The sequence below is a fragment of the Schistocerca piceifrons genome, chromosome 2, assembly GCF_021461385.2.
Source record: "Schistocerca piceifrons isolate TAMUIC-IGC-003096 chromosome 2, iqSchPice1.1, whole genome shotgun sequence".
NCBI classification, from domain to species: Eukaryota; Metazoa; Arthropoda; class Insecta; order Orthoptera; family Acrididae; genus Schistocerca; species Schistocerca piceifrons.
In genome coordinates this window covers 3,630,546-3,650,788 of record NC_060139.1, presented here as the reverse complement: position 1 = coordinate 3,650,788, position 20,243 = coordinate 3,630,546, and the positions used below count along the sequence as shown (strand labels likewise).

Genomic DNA, 20,243 nt, shown 5'->3' with positions numbered 1-20,243 from the left:
AATCTCTATACAACAACAACCTTCTTTTCATATTGGCTAGTTGAGCGGTATATCATGGATTCTTATCCCTGTGTCTATTACTGTTACTTTTAGGGTTAACTTTACATTTGTATTGAGAGCAGTCGGTCTCGATTATATTAAAGAAAGAATGAAAAAATCTATCGAACTATGTATTGGCAGAGCCCTGGGCATTATTGTTAAACATATGTGACCAGTCATAATTACTGAGTGAGACCATGAAATTAGACAATTTTTCATGCATTATTGGTCTTGTGATGACTATTTTAGGCTCTTTAAACTCCTTATAGTCCATATTAGGCCTATCTGTACCTATTTTTACCCAAACTGAGTCATGGTCAGAGAAATCGAAGACAGCTACATCTGAAGACAGTAACTCTCTATTGACATTTGTAAGTATGTTGTTGAGACAAGCGGACTGTCTTGTGGGTTTGCAGTTTGTAAAAATGAAGTTGAATAGTCGTAACATGTTTTTAAATTCTTTACGGTGTGCACGTCTTTGTTTACATCAAATGCGCCATTGATGTCACCACCAATCTCTATACTATATTTCTTCCACTGAGGACTAAGAAAGAAATTTAGTAAAGTCTCAAGTTTTCCTAAAAATATTAGTGGACTTCCATTTGGTGATCTATAAAGAGATACAATAGCAATTTTTAAATGATCCAGATATACACCTGTGGCTTCAAAATGTATCTCACTGCACAGAAATCCTAGATCTGGTTCATTACTACAATTTATTAATTCTTTCTTAATGTAAATTGATACACCCCCATGAATATGCTACTCTCTGCCAAAGCTATTTGCTAAGTGGAAATCATCTAGTACATGAAACAATATTTCATTTCCTTTACACCACTGCTCACTTAAGCATAATGCATCAAATTCCACTGTGGTGTCCAAGTGCGCGGAGTTTAGTTCACCCAATGTTGAGACCACTGCCCATTGTGAGAGTGTATGCTGCCTGGCCCTGATGCGGGCACATAACGTGGTAAGGAATGTATGAGGAGCAGTCAAATAAAAACACAACATCCGCCACAGCGGGTCCATGAAATGGTTCCTTTCAAAAGTGATAACCACAAGCATTATGATATTTATTCCACTTGGAGACGAGATGATCAGTTCCTGTTTCTATAAATGTGGTCGGCCGCTGACAGATCCACAGCTTGTAATAGGACACCCTCCTCTAACATTACAATTCTTTACAAAAATAGTCGATACCAGGAATATTTTCGAATCTTGTATAGGTTAAAATTATCTCAGCTGTTTCACTAAAAAAATTTCATATGATTTTGTATACAATGCATTATATTCAAGCTAAAATGTATAAAAAGAAATTAATTTATTAATTACAAAATATCTGGTACACTTAAAATTCATATTATTACTTATGCAATCTGATGCTAATTATTAAATTTATTTCTGGATTCACTTATAAAATAATGATATAACATGGTGAAGATTCTTCTTTTGTCAAGAAATTTTGTAAACTCTTTCATTATGTAAACTCTTTGGAATGTTGTTAGTACTGCAGAATGTTTAGTAGTAATGGGTATGCCTCTGATGGAATTGGACGTGTTTTTAATTTTGGCATTTTTGTGATTTAAAGTGGAGATTGTAAAGATAGTGTGTCATATCAACCAATCTCTTTATTCATCCGTTAACAATATACATTGTATGGATGTAGTCAATTACAATATAGTTTCTTATCTTTAATTTGTTTCAAAAACTTGGGTAATAAATACAAATATTTTATATCAGTATATATAAACAATTTCTTTTCCATATTCAGATATTCTTCAATGTTATAAAAACGATGTGTTAGTAAAAATTGTTTAAGATCTACCTTGAATTTATGAAATTCTATAATTTTCTTTATTGTAGAAGGCAATGCACTAAAAAGTATTTTGGGCTGGTAGTTTACACTTTTTTGGTAGAATGCTCCTTTGTGCATGTCCCTGTGAAAATCATCCCTGTTCCGTGTTTCATGGTTATGAACCTGATTATTTGATGTTGAAAATTCCTGGCGAGTTTTCAGAAAGTATACACATTCATAGATGTGTAAACTAAGAAGTCATAGAAACAGAGATAACTTCATTAGTTATCATGTCAACTGGAACCCACAAAGTTAAGAAATTTAAGCCTGAAAATTTTACCCCTAAACATGATGAACTGCAGCTGACAACAACAAAAATTGGGATCAGTAACAAAATTATTTGTACCCCTCACTCCTCTCGATGTGTTTGAAAGAAAGTAATTAATCTTTTTGAAGAGACTGAAAAACTACTGGTGATGTGTGGGAGGGTAAGATTACAAGCTGCACCTGCTCTTGCACTTCCTCAGCTGACTGGAACCAACATCTATGTACGTCTTTCATCCGGTCACCTAAACTCTGAAAATCCCACAGTGAAAAATCCAAGCTGTACAAAGCAAGTTGCAGTCTTTCCCAACCAACTCTCTGAAGCATAGACGTGATCCAATAGGCATTGTGTGGCGTGTATTATTGTACAAGATGATACCATCTGACAGCATTCTGACAGCCTGAGGACAAATGCAAAGCCAAGAGTGAAAACATCCCACATCTCCTGCCCCAAAAAAATCCAAAGCTGTGCACGTGAAACTTCCTCTTTGACTGCAGGGGCCCTCTGCCCACCAAGCCTGGCCAGTCAGTGCACAGTGCAGAAACTGTGAAATGCAATAAAGTCAAAATGCCCAGCAGTGCTATCAGATGGAACCCTCCTGTTACACAGTAATGCCCGCCACCATGCTGCCAATGGGATGAAGGTTTCACTTCAGCGATCTGGTTGGGAAACATTGCAACATCCCTTGTACAGCTTAGATATTTCACCATTGGATTTTCACATCCTTGGAAACCTAAAAAAAAAAATGTGTGGACGTCAGTTTCAATTGGATGAGGAAGTCAAAGAGTGGGTGCAATCATTGAGCCGCGGTGCGCCTTTTCTCACACACCAGCTCTTTCCCATGACTATTGATTAACCCGCTGTACTATGATCTTTCGCCCTGTTGTGACCTAGCAGCAGGTATTTTGCGGTTGTGGAGTTGGTCGTCGGACTGGCCACGAGGCGCTAGGACGTGCTTGAGGAGACGAAGGAGCAAGACACGCGGGCTCAGCCAGCAGCGGCGTGCCTGGTCTACCTTGCAGGACGGTTTCGAGTTTACGGTGCACCAGCCTGATGTCAACTCCGGACGCTGCTCGTCGCATTGCTTAGGTGCCTGTTTTTTTCAGACAGACCATTTCCTCGAGACCATCTTGAACAATGCTCTCCATCAGAGGTGTAAGTGGTTTTGGTGCCTTCATTTTGTGGAACCATTTGTGTTGTAGTGACTGTCACTTCTTGATTGGTTGGTTGCCCTAATGTATATGTTGTTGAAGTAAGAGCAGCTGGCAAGGTGTGTGACTGCCTGGAGACCAGCAGTCACTACTTCCTTTAAGGAAATCAGCATCCCCAAAAGATCTAATAACTGTAAGGTATTGAAGATATTAGGTCATAGTCTACTTGTAATTTCTGCATACCAAGCTTACACAATTGGCAGTTACACTGCAAACCTGTGCAAGGAAGTTAAAGTGCACCAAGCCTACTTTGTGGTGATGTTGTGCATTTGAATAACGTAACATTGTCTTGAAATTATTTCCATTTCATCTTTGTTCACAGTTGGCCTTAAAGTCTGATACTATTTTATAACATTTGATCTGTGTACAAGTCTTAGTTTAAATGTTTACAGCATTATATTGCTGCAAAATTTAAGTCATTTTATTGAAAGCACTTATTGGTTTTTTTTTTAAATTATATTATTATTTGTTGGTTCTTAACTTATATTAACTGGTATTTGCTTGGTGTTTGCCATGTTGTCTGCCGTCTGTTTATGTTCCAGTTTTCTGCGAGTTGGGGTGTGTGGGAGCAGTGCCACGTTTTGCTTCTGAATTTCACAGATGGGAACTTTCCCTGCAGTGCATCCTACATTCCCGTAACTCACCTGGCGTCAGCCTTCGTTAGTTGCTGTCCTCACCCATCCAGCCCCCTCCCTATTCCCATTCCAGCACTACACAGCTGTCATTTAACCACCACACCCAGTCTTTTAATTTCTTTTATTTTTCTCCCCCCCCCCCCCCCCCCACCTTCTCTCCTACCCACCATCTAAACTGCAGCACTTCACTCCCCACCACCCCCACCATACTATTTCTCCCCCTCCCCATCCAGCCTCCTCCTTACCCCCACCCAGTCGCCACTCCCATCATGCACTGGTGCTGCTGCTCGCAGTGTGGTTTCAGTTGTCTGAGACTTCAGATGTGTGTGCAAATTGTGTTTGAGTGAGTGTGTGTGTGTGTGTGTGTGTGTGTGTGTGTATGTATATCTATTGTTAACAAAGGCCATAATGGCCAAAAGCTATAATTGTGTGAATCTTTTTGTTGTTCCTATCACGTCTCAGCATCTCTGCTATATGGTGAGCTGCAACTTTTCTTCTAACATTGTAACCAGTTAACTTACTTTTTTTCTGTCAGTCTTGTTTTTATTTGACTGCCCCTTGTAATTAGTTCAATACAGGAAGTACTGTACAACAATATCAAAAGGACTGAAACACTGATAACTTGTTTAATTAAGTATATATATAAAGTATAAATTGTTCTGTATGCCAATGACACATCCATTGTATGTAAAAAGGAATCATGTAATGAACTAGAGGCCGAGTGTAATAATGTGACAAAAGAAATTGTTCAGATTTTTAATCAAAGCCACTTAAATATAAGCACCAGTAAAATATGTTTGATGGTGTTTAACGAGTTCGAGTCTCGGTCGGGCACACAGTTTTAATCTGCCAGGAAGTTTCATATCAGCGCACACTCCGCTGCAGGGTGAAAATCTCATTCTGGAAACATCCCCCAGGCTGTGGCTAAGCCATGTCTCCGCTATATCCTTTCTTTCAGGAGTGCTAGTTCTGCAAGGTTCGCAGGAGAGCTTCTGTAAAGTTTGGAAGGTAGGAGACGAGATACTGGCAGAAGTAAAGCTGTGAGTACCGGGCGTGAGTCGTGCTTCGGTAGCTCAGATGGTAGAGCACTTGCCCGCGAAAGGCAAAGGTCCCGAGTTCGAGTCTCGGTCGGGCACACAGTTTTAATCTGCCAGGAAGTTTAACAAAAGTAGTTTGAATAATGAAATTAAATTATACATTGGCAATGAACTGATAAAGAAAGAGTCTAGTGCAAAATTCCTTGGCCTAACAATCCAAAGCAACCTGAAATGGTACACACATAATGACTACCTAGCAACTAAGTTGTCAAAAAATAGATTTGCGATCAGTACTATTAGGAAGTTCTGTAAAGACACTGTAGTCCCAAAGACTGCATACCATGCTCTTTTCTCCTCTCACTTGAACTACGGTATTGAAATTTGGGAGGGGGGGGGGGGGGGAGGCAACAACCAAAGCTAATCTAGATAAGCTACTCATTCTTCAAAAAAGGGGTGTGAGGATAATCTGTGGAGCACAATACAGGGAATCTTGTCACAACTTGTTTCCAAAAACAGAGGTGTTAACTGTTATAAACACATAAATTCTAAAAGCCATATTGCTTGTGAAAAGACTGCACCCAACCACTTATTCAGATTTCCACCAGTACAATACCAGAAATAAAGAAAGATTTTATATTGGCAGCCACCGAACAGCACTTTACGAAAAGGGTCCTCAGTACGCAGGTATAAAATTAGCTAATGCACTGCCTAGTGCAGTCATGGCTCTTCCCACAATTAAACTGAAACATCAGCTTAAGAAATTTTTAGTAGATCACCCTTTCTACACATTAGAAGAGTACCATACTTATATGAAGAACAACAAATGCTTTGTGAAATGATGTAAATAGAAATCAGTAATCATCTTATTGTAATTTTGTTGTCAATTAATGAAGTATTCAGAAGAATGTGTCTTGTGTATTGTACAAAAAACTGTAATCATTACTGTTTCTTTGACATGTGCAGTATACCATTTGATGCTGAATAAAGCTATTATTATTATTATCTTTCCTTTCTCAGACCTTAGGTCTGGTTCGGAATGAAAGTGACGCGGACCTTGATCAAGCGTCACTTCCTTTTAACTGTACGGTATATGTTACATTGCGTTTAGGAACTTTCGGGTAATTGAACATGTATCAATAATTACGGATTTCTGAAGTTGTATATATAAGTTTGGATGTAGCTGTATTGCATTGATGTACTGGTGGATATTGCGTGGTATGACTCCTGTAGTTGAAAGTATAATTGGTATAATGTCAGCTTTATCATGATGCCACATGTCCTTGACTTCCTCAGCCAGTTGGATGTATTTTTCAATTTTTTCTCCTGTTTTCTTCTGTATATTTGCTGTATTGGGTATGGATATTTCAATTAGTTGTGTTAATTTCTTCTTTTTATTGGTGAGTATGATGTCAGGTTTGTTATGTGGCGTTGTTTTATCTGTTATAATGGTTCTGTTCCAGTATAATTTGCATTCATCATTCTCCAGTACATTTTGTGGTGTATACTTGTATGTAGGAACGTGTTGTTTTAAAAGTTTATGTTGTAAGGCAAGCTGTTGATGTATTATTTTTGCGACGTTGTCATGTCTTCTGGGGTATTCTGTATTTGCTAGTATTGTACATCCGCTTGTGATGTGATCTACTGTTTCTATTTGTTGTTTACAAAGTCTGCATTTATCCGTTGTGGTATTGGGATCTTTAATAATATGCTTGCTGTAATATCTGGTGTTTATTGTTTGATCCTGTATTGCAATCATGAATCCTTCTGTCTCACTGTATATATTGCCTCTTCTTAGCCATGTGTTGGATGCGTCTTGATCGATGTGTGGCTGTGTTAGATGATACGGGTGCTTGCCATGTAGTGTTTTCTTTTTCCAATTTACTTTCTTTGTATCTGTTGATGTTATGTGATCTAAAGGGTTGTAGAGGTGGTTATGAAATTGTAGTGGTGTAGCCGATGTATTTATGTGGGTGATTGCTTTGTGTATTTTGCTAGTTTCTGCTCGTTCTAGAAAGAATTTTCTTAAATTGTCTACCTGTCCATAATGTAGGTTTTTTATGTCGATAAATCCCCTTCCTCCTTCCTTTCTGCTTAATGTGAATCTTTCTGTTGTTGAATGTATGTGATGTATTCTATATTTGTGGCATTGTGATCGTGTAAGTGTATTGAGTGCTTCTAGGTCTGTGTTACTCCATTTCACTACTCCAAATGAGTAGGTCAATATTGGTATAGCATAGGTATTTATAGCTTTTGTCTTGTTTCTTGCTGTCAATTCTGTTTTCAGTATTTTTGTTAGTCTTTGTCTATATTTTTCTTTTAGCTCTTCCTTAATATTTCTATCATCTATTCCTATTTTTTGTCTGTATCCTAGATATTTATAGGCATCTGTTTTTTCCATCGCTTCTAAGCAGTCGCTGTGGTTATCCAATATGTAATCTTCTTGTTTAGTGTGTTTTCCCTTGACTATGCTATTTTTCTTACATTTGTCTGTTCCAAAAGCCATATTTATATCATTGCTAAATACTTCTGTTATCTTTAGTAATTGGTTGAGTTGTTGATTTGTTGCTGCCAGTAGTTTTAGATCATCCATGTATAGCAAATGTGTGATTTTGTGTGGGTATGTTCCAGTAATATTGTAACCATAATTTGTATTATTTAGCATGTTGGATAGTGGGTTCAGAGCAAGGCAGAACCAGAAAGGACTTAATGAATCTCCTTGGTATGTTCCACGCTTAATCTGTATTGGCTGTGATGTGATATTATTTGAATTTGTTTGGATATTAAGTGTGGTTTTCCAGTTTTTCATTACTATGTTTAGGAACTGTATCAATTTAGGATCTACTTTATATATTTCCAATATTTGTAGTAACCATGAGTGGGGTACACTATCAAAAGCTTTTTGGTAATCGATGTATGCGTAGTGTAGCGACCTTTGTTTAGTTTTAGCTTGATATGTCACCTCTGCATCTATTATCAGTTGCTCTTTACATCCTCGTGCTCCTTTGCAACAGCCTTTTTGTTCTTCATTTATAATTTTGTTCTGTGTTGTATGTGTCACTAGTTTCTGTTTAATGACTGAAGTTAATATTTTGTATATTGTTGGTAGGCATGTTATGGGGCGATATTTAGCTGGGTTCGCTGTGTCTGCTTGATCTTTAGGTTTCAGATAAGTTATTCCATGTGTAAGTGTATCAGGGAATGTGTATGGGTCTGCAATGTAACTGTTAAATAATTTAGTTAGATGTGAATGTGTTGAGGTGAACTTCTTTAACCAGAAATTTGCTATTTTATCATTTCCAGGGGCTTTCCAATTGTGAGTAGAATTAATTGCTTGGGTGACTTCATGTTGCAAAATTGTCACTTCAGGCATTTGTGGTATCATCTTGTATGTGTCTGTTTCTGCTTGTATCCACCGTGCATGCCTGTTATGTTGTACCGAGTTTGACCATATGTTGCTCCAGAAGTGTTCCATGTCTGTTATGTTTGGTGGATTGTTTATTTCAATGTGTGTGTTATCTATTGTCTGGTAAAATTTCTTTTGGTTTGTGTTGAATGTTTGGTTTTGTTTCCTTCTATTTTCACTTTTTTTGTATCTTCTGAGTCGTTTGGCGAATGCTTGTAATTTCTGCTTCTTTTCGTCTAATTGCTCTGTCGCTTCTTGTTGTGAGATTTTACCTAACCTTTTTCGTTTTTTTTCTGAGATTTCATTTCTTATAAATTGTGTTAGCTGTCCGATGTCTTTTCTCAGTTTTTCTATTTTGATATGTAGCCTGTGTTGCCATGCTGGTTTTGTGGGTTTCTTCTGTGTGTTGGTTGGTTCTGATCTCTGCCTAGTGTGTATATTTAGTGTAGTGAGTGCTCCTATATATACCAGTAGTTGTAACTCTTCCATAGTTGTGTTTTCATTTATTTTGTTGTGTATGATTGTGTTGATAGTTTTTATTGTTGTTTCGACTTGTGGGGTTATTTGGTGGTCTATGCAAGAATGGTCTAATGTCTGTATTTGTGTCTTTGTATTCTATATATGTTAGCTGAAATTTTTCTTCTATATCTAACATGTGTGTCACTTCACGTTCTATTTGTACTTGTTCTGGTGGCTGCCTTAAGATTTCGTTTTCCTCTGATTGTTTAATTGGTGTGTGTTGTTCTTAGTTTGTTTGCTCTGGGATGTTTGAGTCCATTACTGTATTTTCTTCTTCTTCTGATTGCACATTATTTTGTTCGAGTATTTGTTGTACTTGTTGTTTGATGTTTTCTAATTCTGACTGGGGTATCCTGTTATTTTTTATTATTCCACGGATCTGATCAGCTAGTCGTTGTTCTGTTAAAAATTTTAATTCTGGGTATCTGGTAATAAATGTTGTGTATACTTGTGATCTGTATCCAGTTGTGTTGGTTCCTAGGTTTGTTGCTTGGTAATAACAGAACATGAGGTGTTGATTAACTTCATCTGACCATCTCATCCTCTGTCTTTGTTTTCCTTCTAGGGTGGTTGCAGGAAGCATATCCTGCAAAACACCTCTATTTGGATTTAAATCATTTTCCAGTTGGCTAGCAGTGTCGTTACCATTGTGGGCGGGCATAGGGTTCAAGCGTCGTCCCCGACCATGACGGCGCTTGTCCGAGGCTTCATTAGTTCTGTCCTGAACCAACTAATCACACTAGAAGGGGGGTTAGCCCTATTAGTGGTTTGTTCTTTTCGTCGCCTTTTACGACTGGCAGAACATACCGGAGGCCTATTCATTTCCCGGGCCTCCACGGGAATTATTATTATTATTATTATTATTATTATTATTATTATTATTACTTCATTCTGTCATAGTTTTGGAGAATTTTATTATTTTATAATAATTAAAGGTTGTAACTAAAGTTACAAGATATATAAAAAGGAACATCATCTTGTACAAAATATTTATTCTGTGTTTCGTATAAAATGTAAAGAAAATTTTAAGTAGCAAACATCATATATTCCAATCACTTTCTTACAATATTCACAAATTAATAAGGTCCCAAGTTTGAGTCTTGGTCCGGCACACAGTTTTAATCTGCCAGCAAGTTTCAATATTCACAATATTTCCACAAATTCAGAACTGCAATGAAATTGTGAAAATAAGTCAGAACCACATATCTAGACCAATCTCTGTTGACCCATAACAGAAAGTACATGGCACACTTACAACTTACAAGATGCAAAACTGCTTACAAGTAAAACTGTAGTAGAATAATACAGAATACAGTTTCATGATGTAAACAACACACAGCAATAAAGGATGACAACTGCCAAAAATCAGCTGTTTTGGGAAAAGGATGATATTTTCTAATTTTTAAACAAATAGTTGATATTTTCCTTTTTCTTTTACGTGTAAATATAGGTTATATTTATGGAAGTAAATTTTGACAGTGATCTGGCATTTTTATGGGAGCAGTTTCTTTTTGAATATGGAATTTATTAATGGAAGACCTTGTTCCTAAAATGCTGAATGATGAAACTGTTTTTGATTATCATTTGATGAAACTGTTTTTGATTATCCTTTTCCACAAACTCTGTTGTACATCAAAGTTTATGACACAGTAAACAAGTACTATTAACATGACAACAGCTTCACAGTCTACAATGATCTTATAAAATCACATTTACAGTTACCAAAATATAAAAGAAAATTTACAGGAAAATAAGAAAACAGTATGTACTTAGAAAAATATTTCAGGGATTGTCTCTTGACACAGTAATAACAGTAAGGAAAAATAGCCGCCAATATTTCCTGAGCTTCCTCTTCATTTTCTTCCAACACACAGCATAACCACAGTTGTCTTCTACGTCTTCAGGCACTTTGTAGTTGTTTCCTCACTCAGTTAGAGTACAAAATAAACATCTGACCACAAAGAAATAGTGTAACTAGTAATTACAAGTATACGAGCCCTTTGTGGCTGTGAGTCGAGTAGGAACTTTCCATGATGAAAGCATTATAAATGCCTTCAAATTTTTTCTTCAAATAAATAAATTACTTAATACTGGTAACACAAATTCCTCCCACAAAATGTGCCATTATTTCATGTCACACTTTCAGTCTGTTGTTGATCATATGCCTATTAGAAGAAAAAAATTAATAAGTTTCACTAAATTCATTGCAAATGAAAATATTGTTATGTACTTACAAATTTTACAACAGGTTACGTCTCATCAATGAATATGCATAATGGACAGAAACAGGACAGTATAATTTCAGCATTATAGGCCTTGCAAATTTAGTTCCTTAGCAATATATGACAACTGTCATGAAGTGTTACAAACAAAAATGAAATTCATGAGTGGAATAACTCATAAAATATTGAAAAGGCAACCACTGACGCATAGTGGACAGATGTGAGGTGCATAGAAACGTAGCAGGAAACAGTATTCATGCTAGCTTTGGAGCTTTTGCTCTAAGTGGGTTAGCTTTCCTTTATCTTACACATTAAACACACACGGAAGCATTTCTGGCTGTATATTGAATGAAAATCAAGACAAGGCTTATTTTTATTACTGAATGATACAATAATATTATTTTAATTTTCAATAAAATAGTAACTAAAAACACTGGATTTAACAACCTGAAGGTGGTACTGAGATGTAGAACAGTCCATTCAGTATTATACGCATTGAAATGAAAGGAATGTCAAGTAAGGCTAAGCAGATAGCGTTTAGAAGGCAAATAACTTAATTTTAGATCATCAGAAGAGAAATCTGTAAATTTGGTGAGTAAGGGTAGGTTTTATTCCCCCATTTCTTTCACCAGTTTCAAGTTTTGCATTGTGTAGCTCTTATTTTACTTCTACACCTCCTGATTTTTAACATTCTGTTTTCTCTTTATTCTCTTGTCTATTTATTTTGTTTTCTCTATCTTCATACAGTCTCACCCAAATGGGTGTCAAGGTTAAGATACCATAATATTTTGATGAATTTCATACTCATTATCTTTGGAAAGAGACACAGAGTTTAACATTCACTGAAATGCCCCCACATTGCCTCCTGGCTAGAAATTTGAGAACTTTTCATCAGTCCAATTTCTTGTTTTCAGTTTTGCTTATTTCATCATTTCTCACTTCTCTCTCTCTCTCTCTCTCTCTCTCTCTCTCTCTCTCTCTCTCTCTCTCTCTCATTTACAAATGTCTGCTTGTGTCTGTGTATGTGCGGATGGATATATGTGTGTATGCGAGTGTATACCTGTCCTTTTTTCCCCCTAAGGTAAGTCAGTTGGTAAGTCACGTGGGTGCTTTCACACGTGGCTCTGCCTTTGATTGTGTGCACCTTCCGGGTTACAGGACTGGAGTAGGTGGTGGTGGGAGGGTGCATAGGACAGGTTTTACACCGGGGGCGGTTACAAGGGTAGTAGCCAGAGGGTAGGGAAGGTGGTTTGGGGATTTCATAGGGATGAACTAAGAGGTTACGGAGGTTAGGTGGACGGCGGAAAGACACTCTTGGTGGCGTGGGGAGGATTTCATGAAGGATGGATCTCATTTCAGGGCAGGATTTGAGGAAGTCGTATCCCTGCTGGAGAGCCACATTCAGAGTCTGATCCAGTCCCAGAAAGTATCCTGTCACAAGTGGGGCACTTATGGGGTTCTTCAGTGGGAGGTTCTGGGTTTGAGGAGATGCGGAAGTGGCTCTGGTTATTTGCTTCTGTACCAGGTCGGGAGGGTAGTTGCGGGATGCGAAATCTGTTTTCAGGTTGTTGGTGTAATGGTTCAGGGATTCCGGACTGGAGCAGATTCGTTTGCCAGGAAGACCTAGGCTGTAGGGAAGGGACCGTTTGATGTGGAATGGGTGGCAGCTGTCATAATGGAGATACTGTTGCTTGTTGGTGGGTTTGATGTGGAAGGACGTGTGAAGCTGGCCATTGGACAGGTGGAGGTCAACGTCAAGGAAAGTGGCATGGGATTTGGAGTAGGACCAGGTGAATGTGATGGAACCGAAGGAGTTGAGGTTGGAGAGGAAATTCTGGAGTTGTTCTTCACTGTGAGTCCAGACCATGAAGATGTCATCAATAAATCTGTACCAAACTTTGGGTTGGCAGGCCTGGGTAACCAAGAAGGCTTCCTCTAAGCGACCCATGAATAGGTTGGCATACGAGGGGGCCATCCTGGTACCCATGGCTGTTCCCTTTAATTGTTGGTATGTCTGGCCATCGAAAGTCAAGAAGTTGTGGGTCAGGATGAAGCTGGCTCAGTGAGGCCCTGGACGTACCAACTGACCCGCCTACACTGTGAAGCTTTCTATGTGGGAATGACCAGCAACAAACTGTCCATTCGTATGAATGGACACAGGCAGACAGTGTTTGTTGGTAATGAGGATCACCCTGTGGCTAAACATGCCTTGGTGCACGGCCAGCACATCTTGGCAGAGTGTTACACCGTCCGGGTTATCTGGATACTTCCCACTAACACCAACCTATCTGAACTCTGGAGATGGGAACTTGCTCTTCAATATATCCTCTCTTCCCATTATCCACCAGGCCTCAATCTCCGCTAATTTCAAGTTGCCGCCACTCATACCTCACCTGTCATTCAACAACATCTTTGCCTCTGCACGTCCGCCTCGACTGACATTTCTGCCCAAACTCTTTGCCATTTAATATGTCTGCTTGTGTCGGTATATGTGTGGATGGATATGTGTGTGTGTGTATGCGTGTGTATACCCGTCCTTTTTCCCCCTAAGGTAAGTCTTTCCGCTCCCGGGATTGGAATGACTCCTTACCCTCTCCCTTGAAACCCACTTCCTTTCGTCTTTCCCTCTCCTTCCCTCTTTCCTGATGAGGCAACAGTTTGTTGCGAAAGCTTGAATTTTGTGTGTATGTATGTGTCTGTTTGTGTTTCTATCGACCTGCCAGCGCCTTCGTATGGTAAGTCACATCATCTTTGTTTTTAAATATATTTTTCCCACGTGGAATGTTTCCCTCTATTATATTGACATCTTTGTTTTTAGATATATATGCTTGGTCCCTCCCTCTCAGTAAGCAATATTTGTCTCTCTTTCTCTCTCACCCACACCCTTTTTAAATCTGAGTTATCACTTTAAGAGTACATCATTAGCTCTATTCTGTATATAGCTTTGCATGATTTCCATTAAAAACCTGTATGTCTCTGCCCATGGTTGAGCACAATATCTCTTTAATCTTCATGTTCTATGAATTTCATTGCTGGTTTGCAGTTGTTCCAATGACCTGCTTCAAGACTTTGAATAATTGGAAAACTCTAAAAAACTCTTAATGCTGGTATATCACTTGAAAAATAGGGCACACCAAATGAGATACATCACAGGGTATTTGGATATAAAGCAGAGATAATACTCAAGGAAATGTCATTCCTATAGGACTGCCAAAAAGAACATGTCTGGTTAAAATTGTGGAATATAATCATATGGCTCTGGACATTCCACTGAATGCAACCTGTATGGTGTCAAACTATGCATCTACATGTAGCAACATTCAGGCAAAATGCATGAACATCATTGTGTTAGCTGTGAGAATAACACACTAGAGGGAATAAAGTTCATTATAGTATTGACTGTCACTTGCAACCCATGTCCTTAATTATCTGCTGGATGTATTCTAATGTCTGTCTTCCTCCACAGTTTTTGCCCTCTGCAGCCTCCTCTAGTACCATTGAAGTCATTCCCTGATGTCTCTACAGATTTCCTATCATCCTATCCCTTCGTCTTGTCAGTGTTTTCCACATATTCCTTTCCTCTCCAATTCTGTGCAGAATCTCCTCATTCATTACCTTATCAATCCACCTAATTTTCAACATTTATCTGTAGCACCACAATTCAAATGCTTCAAGTCTTTTCTTTTCTGGTTTTCCCAAATGAAATTTCTTTCTCAGACTGAGGCCTGTGTTTGATACTAGTAGACTTCTCTTGGCCAGAATGCCCTTTTTGCCAGAGACAGTCTGCTTTTGATGTCCTCCTCGCTCCATCTGTCATTGGTTATTTTGCTGTCTATGTAGTAAAATTCCTTAACTTCGTCTACTTTGTGTCTATCAATCTGATGTTAAGTTTCTCATTGTTGTCATTTCTGCTACTTCTCATTACTTTTTTCTTTCTTCTATTTACTCTCAATGCATATTCTGTACTCATAAGACTGTTCATTCTGTTCAGCAGATCATGTAATTCTTCACTTTCACTTGGGATAGTAATGTCATCAGCAAATCGTATCCTGAATTTCAGTTCCACTCCTGAATCTTTCTTTTATTTCCATCATCACTTCTTTGATGTACAGATTGGACAGTAGGGGCAAAAGACTAGAACGCTGTCTTAAATAAATTTTTATTCGAGCACTTCGTTCTTGGTCATCCATTCTTATTATTCCCCCTTGGCTCTCGTACATATTGTATATTACCTCTCTCTCCCTATAGCTTGCCCCTATTTTTCTCAGAATTTCAAACCATTTTACATTGTTGAACACTTTTTTCAGGTCAACAAATCCTACGAACATATCTTGATTTTTATTTAGTCTTGCTTCCATTATCAGCCTCAACATCAGAATTGCCTCTCTGGTGCCTTTACCTGACCTAAAGCCAAACTGATCATCATCTACATATCCTCAATTATCTTTTCCATTCCTCTATGTATTATACTTGTCAGCAACTTGGATGCATGAGCTGTTATGCTGAGTGTGGGATAATTCTCACACTTGTCAGCTCTTGCAGTCTTTAGAATTGTTTTGATGATATTTTTCCAAATGACAGATGGTATGTCACCAGATGCACATCAGACTCAGAGTCTCACACCAACATGAAAGTTGCTTTGTTGCCACTGCCCCCAATGATTTTAAAAATTCTGATGGAATGTTATCTATCCCTTCTGTCTTATTTGATCTTGAGTCCTCCATAGCTCTCCTAAATTCTGATTCTAATACTGGATCCCCTATCTCTTCTAAATCGAGTCCTGTTTCTTCTTCTATTACATCAGACAAATCTTCCCCCTCATAGAGGTCTTTTCACCTATCTGCTCTCTCCTTTGCACGTAATACTGGAATTCCCCTTGTACTCTTAATGTTACCGCCCTTGCTTCTAATTTCACTGAAGGTTCTTTTGACTTTCCTATTTGCTGAGTCAGTCCTTCCGACAATTATTTCTTTTTCAATTTCTTCACATTTTTCATGCAGCCATTTCACCTTAGCTTCCCTGCGCTTCCTGTTTATTTCATTCCCCAGCGACTTGTATTTCTGTATTCCTGAATTTCCCTAAACATTTTTGTACTTCCTTCTTTCATCAATCAGCTGAAGTATTTCTTCTGCATCTGAAGTATCTCTTCTTTCTAAGCACACATCAAACACAACAACTTTCTTGCACAAAGTTTTCTTTCAGTTAAATCTCAATACAAAATCTGCATTAAAATTTTTTATGACATGCCTAATGCATCATCTGTTTCATGTACATTCAATTTCCAGTCACCCAGTTCCATATAGCAGCTTTTGGGATATCCTTCATGTGCATCATCTTGAAGAGAAGTACAGCCATATTGAATTTTCCTGCTAATGTCGTAACTCAGGAAAATGACGACCAGGCTCCATATAAATCTTCTCTAACTATACACGAATTTATGTTAATTGTAAACTGACCAAAAATAAAAGAATTTTGTGATGGCACAATATTCCGGCCTATTCATCTGAGACACATATATGTGAAACAGCAACTTCAGAAATTGAAAATTAAACTATTCCACAGGTAAAGTTTGCACTGACTGCCATTATTGGACAGCATGTTCCACCATTATAATAATAATAAAAAGAGGCTGTTGATGTAAATGCCATCTCTGTTCTATGCTGTTAACCTTTCTCATCCAATTTTGATTTGTGAATAATAAACAGCTAAAATGATGGTCGTTAACTTGGCTAATAGTTAAATATGATGGAATTTTTAAACAAAACTGGGTGTTAATTTTTGAAGAAGAATCTTAAAATGAAGTTGTATCAGTTCTTACCTCTTTTGCCACTTGTCTTAACTGTGCTTCCATTGACTTTCCTGTCTGTTCAACCATTTTAGTGAAGTGTCCATCTGGTATTTGGAGAAGCACATGTGGATGTGCATATTCCTTTAAGAATTAACAGTTGTGATTAGTAGTATGCCTTTTAACAACTGAATTATGATTTCAGTAATGCTAATGAAATGATCCCAATTTTTTTTAAAAAAATGGTGATAGCACAAATTTATTCTTCTCATTACTACAAGCTCCTGACCTGCTTTCATCACACAGATGTCTGTTGTCCATATCATTACCATTAGATTCTAATGTTATATGTTTATTTCTTCATGATCTGATCTATAATAATGAGAAGGACATACATTTATCTAGGTCTCTGAGTTACCCAAAGCTTCTAATCTGTTTGATATATACACCATAGGCCTTCAACTGGTGGTGTTTCAATAGACGTTGTTAAAGCTAGAAACAAAATATTGCAAAACAAACTAACAATGTTTTACAGAATGTCTGTAGTGGAATACAATTTCAAAAACAAGAACAAATCTGCAATTGCCTATTTTAGAAGGAAGGTGACAAACAAGATGTTAAAAAATCAGTCTCCTCTGCATAAAGCATGAGCCATTCACTAAATTTTCATCTAGTGCATGGGACGGGGGGATGACATTAGATTTTAATCAAATACAAGAAAATGCTTATATTATAAATGACTAAAGTGAAAGGTACTATTAGCAACTCATGAATAAAATTATAGAACAAAGTACAATAATGAGTATGAATTACCACTTGGTGTGGTATCATAAATTCTGGTGAAGCTTTTGACCCAGCTACGGAGAAATCTGTACTCAGAGGCCTTGTGAAATAATTCACTGATTCAACTTAGATTAGATTGTAGTACTGAAGAATATACAGATAAATATTACTGCTACCATTAAAATTCAGCAGGATACTGTTCTCAGCAGTACTGGAGGAAGTTTTCAGGTTTTTAAACTGCAAAAGTGGGAAAGAATATGTGTCAGTGGATCATACCTGAACATGTTAATTTATGTATGGTGCTGTCTCTAGTGCAGCCAAACTTCAACAATTGATGTAAATATTGAAAGAACGTCTGAAAATTACTTACAGTATGACAAATGTCAAATAATGTATGACCAACATATTGACAAGAAAGTAGTTCAATTTCACAATGAAGCCATGGCTCCTGCTAATGATGTTTTGTACTTAGAGATTAGATGTTCAAGGAAATAAGCAGAAGAGTAAAAAACAACCTGCAGCACCTTCAGTAAAATAAATAAGGTTTTCAAATCTAAGCTATTTGAAAACAAAGCTTTACAGTCCTTGTATATTGCCAGTCCTGACTAGTAGGAGTTAATGTGAAAACCATTCTATTACTGACAGTTACTGTGGGAGCAATGGACAGATTCTTGTTCAGAATTCATAGTAGAAACAGAGAAACCAACCAGTATACAACACAACAGACTGAACAGTAGAGACAATTACATTTGTAATGAAAATGTAGTGAAGAAGGGTGCATCGAAAAGTCTAGAAGAGTTTTATCCAGCAGCAACTGTCAAATGGACATTGAAAAAGATGGTATGATGACAAAATCTCCAATCAACATCTTATCATTTCTACTCTTGGCTGCTGATGAAAGTGGGATATTATTACTTATAGATATAAATAAAATAGAAAGAAACTTTCCACATTGGAAAAATATATTTAAAACAGAGATTCCATGACTTACCAAACGGGAAAGTGCTGGTAGATAGGCACAATAAAAAACACACAAACACACATGCAAAATTTCGAGCTTTCGCAACCCCTGGTTGCTTTGTCAGGAAAGAGGGAAGGAGAGGGAAAGATGAAATGATGTGGGTTTTCAGGGAGAGGGTAAGGAGTCATTCCAATCCTGGGAGTGGAAAGACTTACCTTAGGGGGAAAAAAGGACAGGTATACACTCGCACACACACACACATATCCATCCACACATATACAGACACAAGCAGACATATTTAAAGACCAAATATAAATAATAAATAAAAATGAAAATATAAATATAAATAAAAAATAATAAAGACCAAATATAAAATTTAAATATGTCTGCTTGTGTCTGTATATGTGTGTGTGTGAGTGTATATCTGTCCTTTTGTCCCCCTAAGGTAAGTCTTTCCGCTCCTGGGATTGGAATGACTCCTTACCCTCGCCCTTAAAACCCACATCCTTTCATCTTTCCCTCTCCTTCCCTCTTTCCTGACGAAGCAACCGAGGGTTGCGAAAGCTCGAAATTTTATGTGTGTGTTTGTGTGTTTTTTATTGTGCCTATCTACCAGCGCTTTCCCGTTTGGTAAGTCATGGAATCTCTGTTTTTAATATATTTACAGATATAGTTTTACATCAAGAAGATAAGAAGAAATCATATCAATATATAAGAAACATGAGCTCATAATCCAGATAAGAGTAGTATACAGTGGCTAAAATAATTCCACAATATTCTAAAAACAATCTTTGTTAGCACAGAAAGTGTTTGATGTAGGTTGGGAACAATTCCTACACTCTGAAGCTTCAATAAGTACTCTTAAACTGCAGCATTTAATGTATATGAGACTGCTCCATTCAACAACACAATATGATTTTCCTTGATCCATTCTGTTTGTTGACGAAATTAATTGAGTATCACTTTATGTGGAACTCTTAATTATATTGTCATACTGGCTATCAGAACTGATGTGGTAATCAGGGGCAGTAAATGAATTTCAATAGTAAGCATGTTTGCACAGTTTTTATTTAAATATATAATAGCTTATAGCTCAATGATGGACACACACAAGCTAAAACAAATTCCAAAAGTTAATATAAACCAAAGGAAGCAGTAGTTGCCACCTTAAAACAACATTAACATAATGTGACACTAACACCCACCCTCAGTGTTAACTATCAGTGTTACAAAAACTAGGTTAGAACATTTAAATAAGTCCCAGCTACACCATAAATTTTTTAAAATTTTATTTTATGTAGTGGCCTCACCAGAACATCAGCTAGTAGCTTATCTGTACTAATGTGCTTAAACACAACTTTCTCAGCAGAAACATTCATCCTAGCAAATAAAATTTTAACATCTATATGCTTAAGTGTATGATTGAACTGTGGGTTCTTGCAAAGGCTTATTATTAGCATATTATCTCCAAAAAATAAAAAACCTCTTTGACTGCCAGAAAGGCTACAATACAAACAATAGTGAAATT

General features: G+C 37.3%; 1 protein-coding gene across 1 annotated transcript in view; it reads right to left on the bottom strand.

Moving 5' to 3' along the window:
• Nucleotides 1-10,009: 10,009 nt before the first annotated feature.
• The window catches only part of LOC124776263 (ATP-binding cassette sub-family C member 4-like), a 157,926-nt gene continuing 147,692 nt past the window's right edge, over nt 10,010-20,243 (bottom strand). Inside the window, exons 24-25 of the mRNA XM_047251158.1 lie at nt 17,005-17,115; nt 10,010-11,129 (exon numbers count right to left, since the gene is read on the bottom strand). Coding sequence (XP_047107114.1) covers nt 11,094-11,129; nt 17,005-17,115 — 147 coding nt within the window. The 3' untranslated portion in view covers nt 10,010-11,093. The remainder of the gene's footprint in view (nt 11,130-17,004; nt 17,116-20,243) is intronic.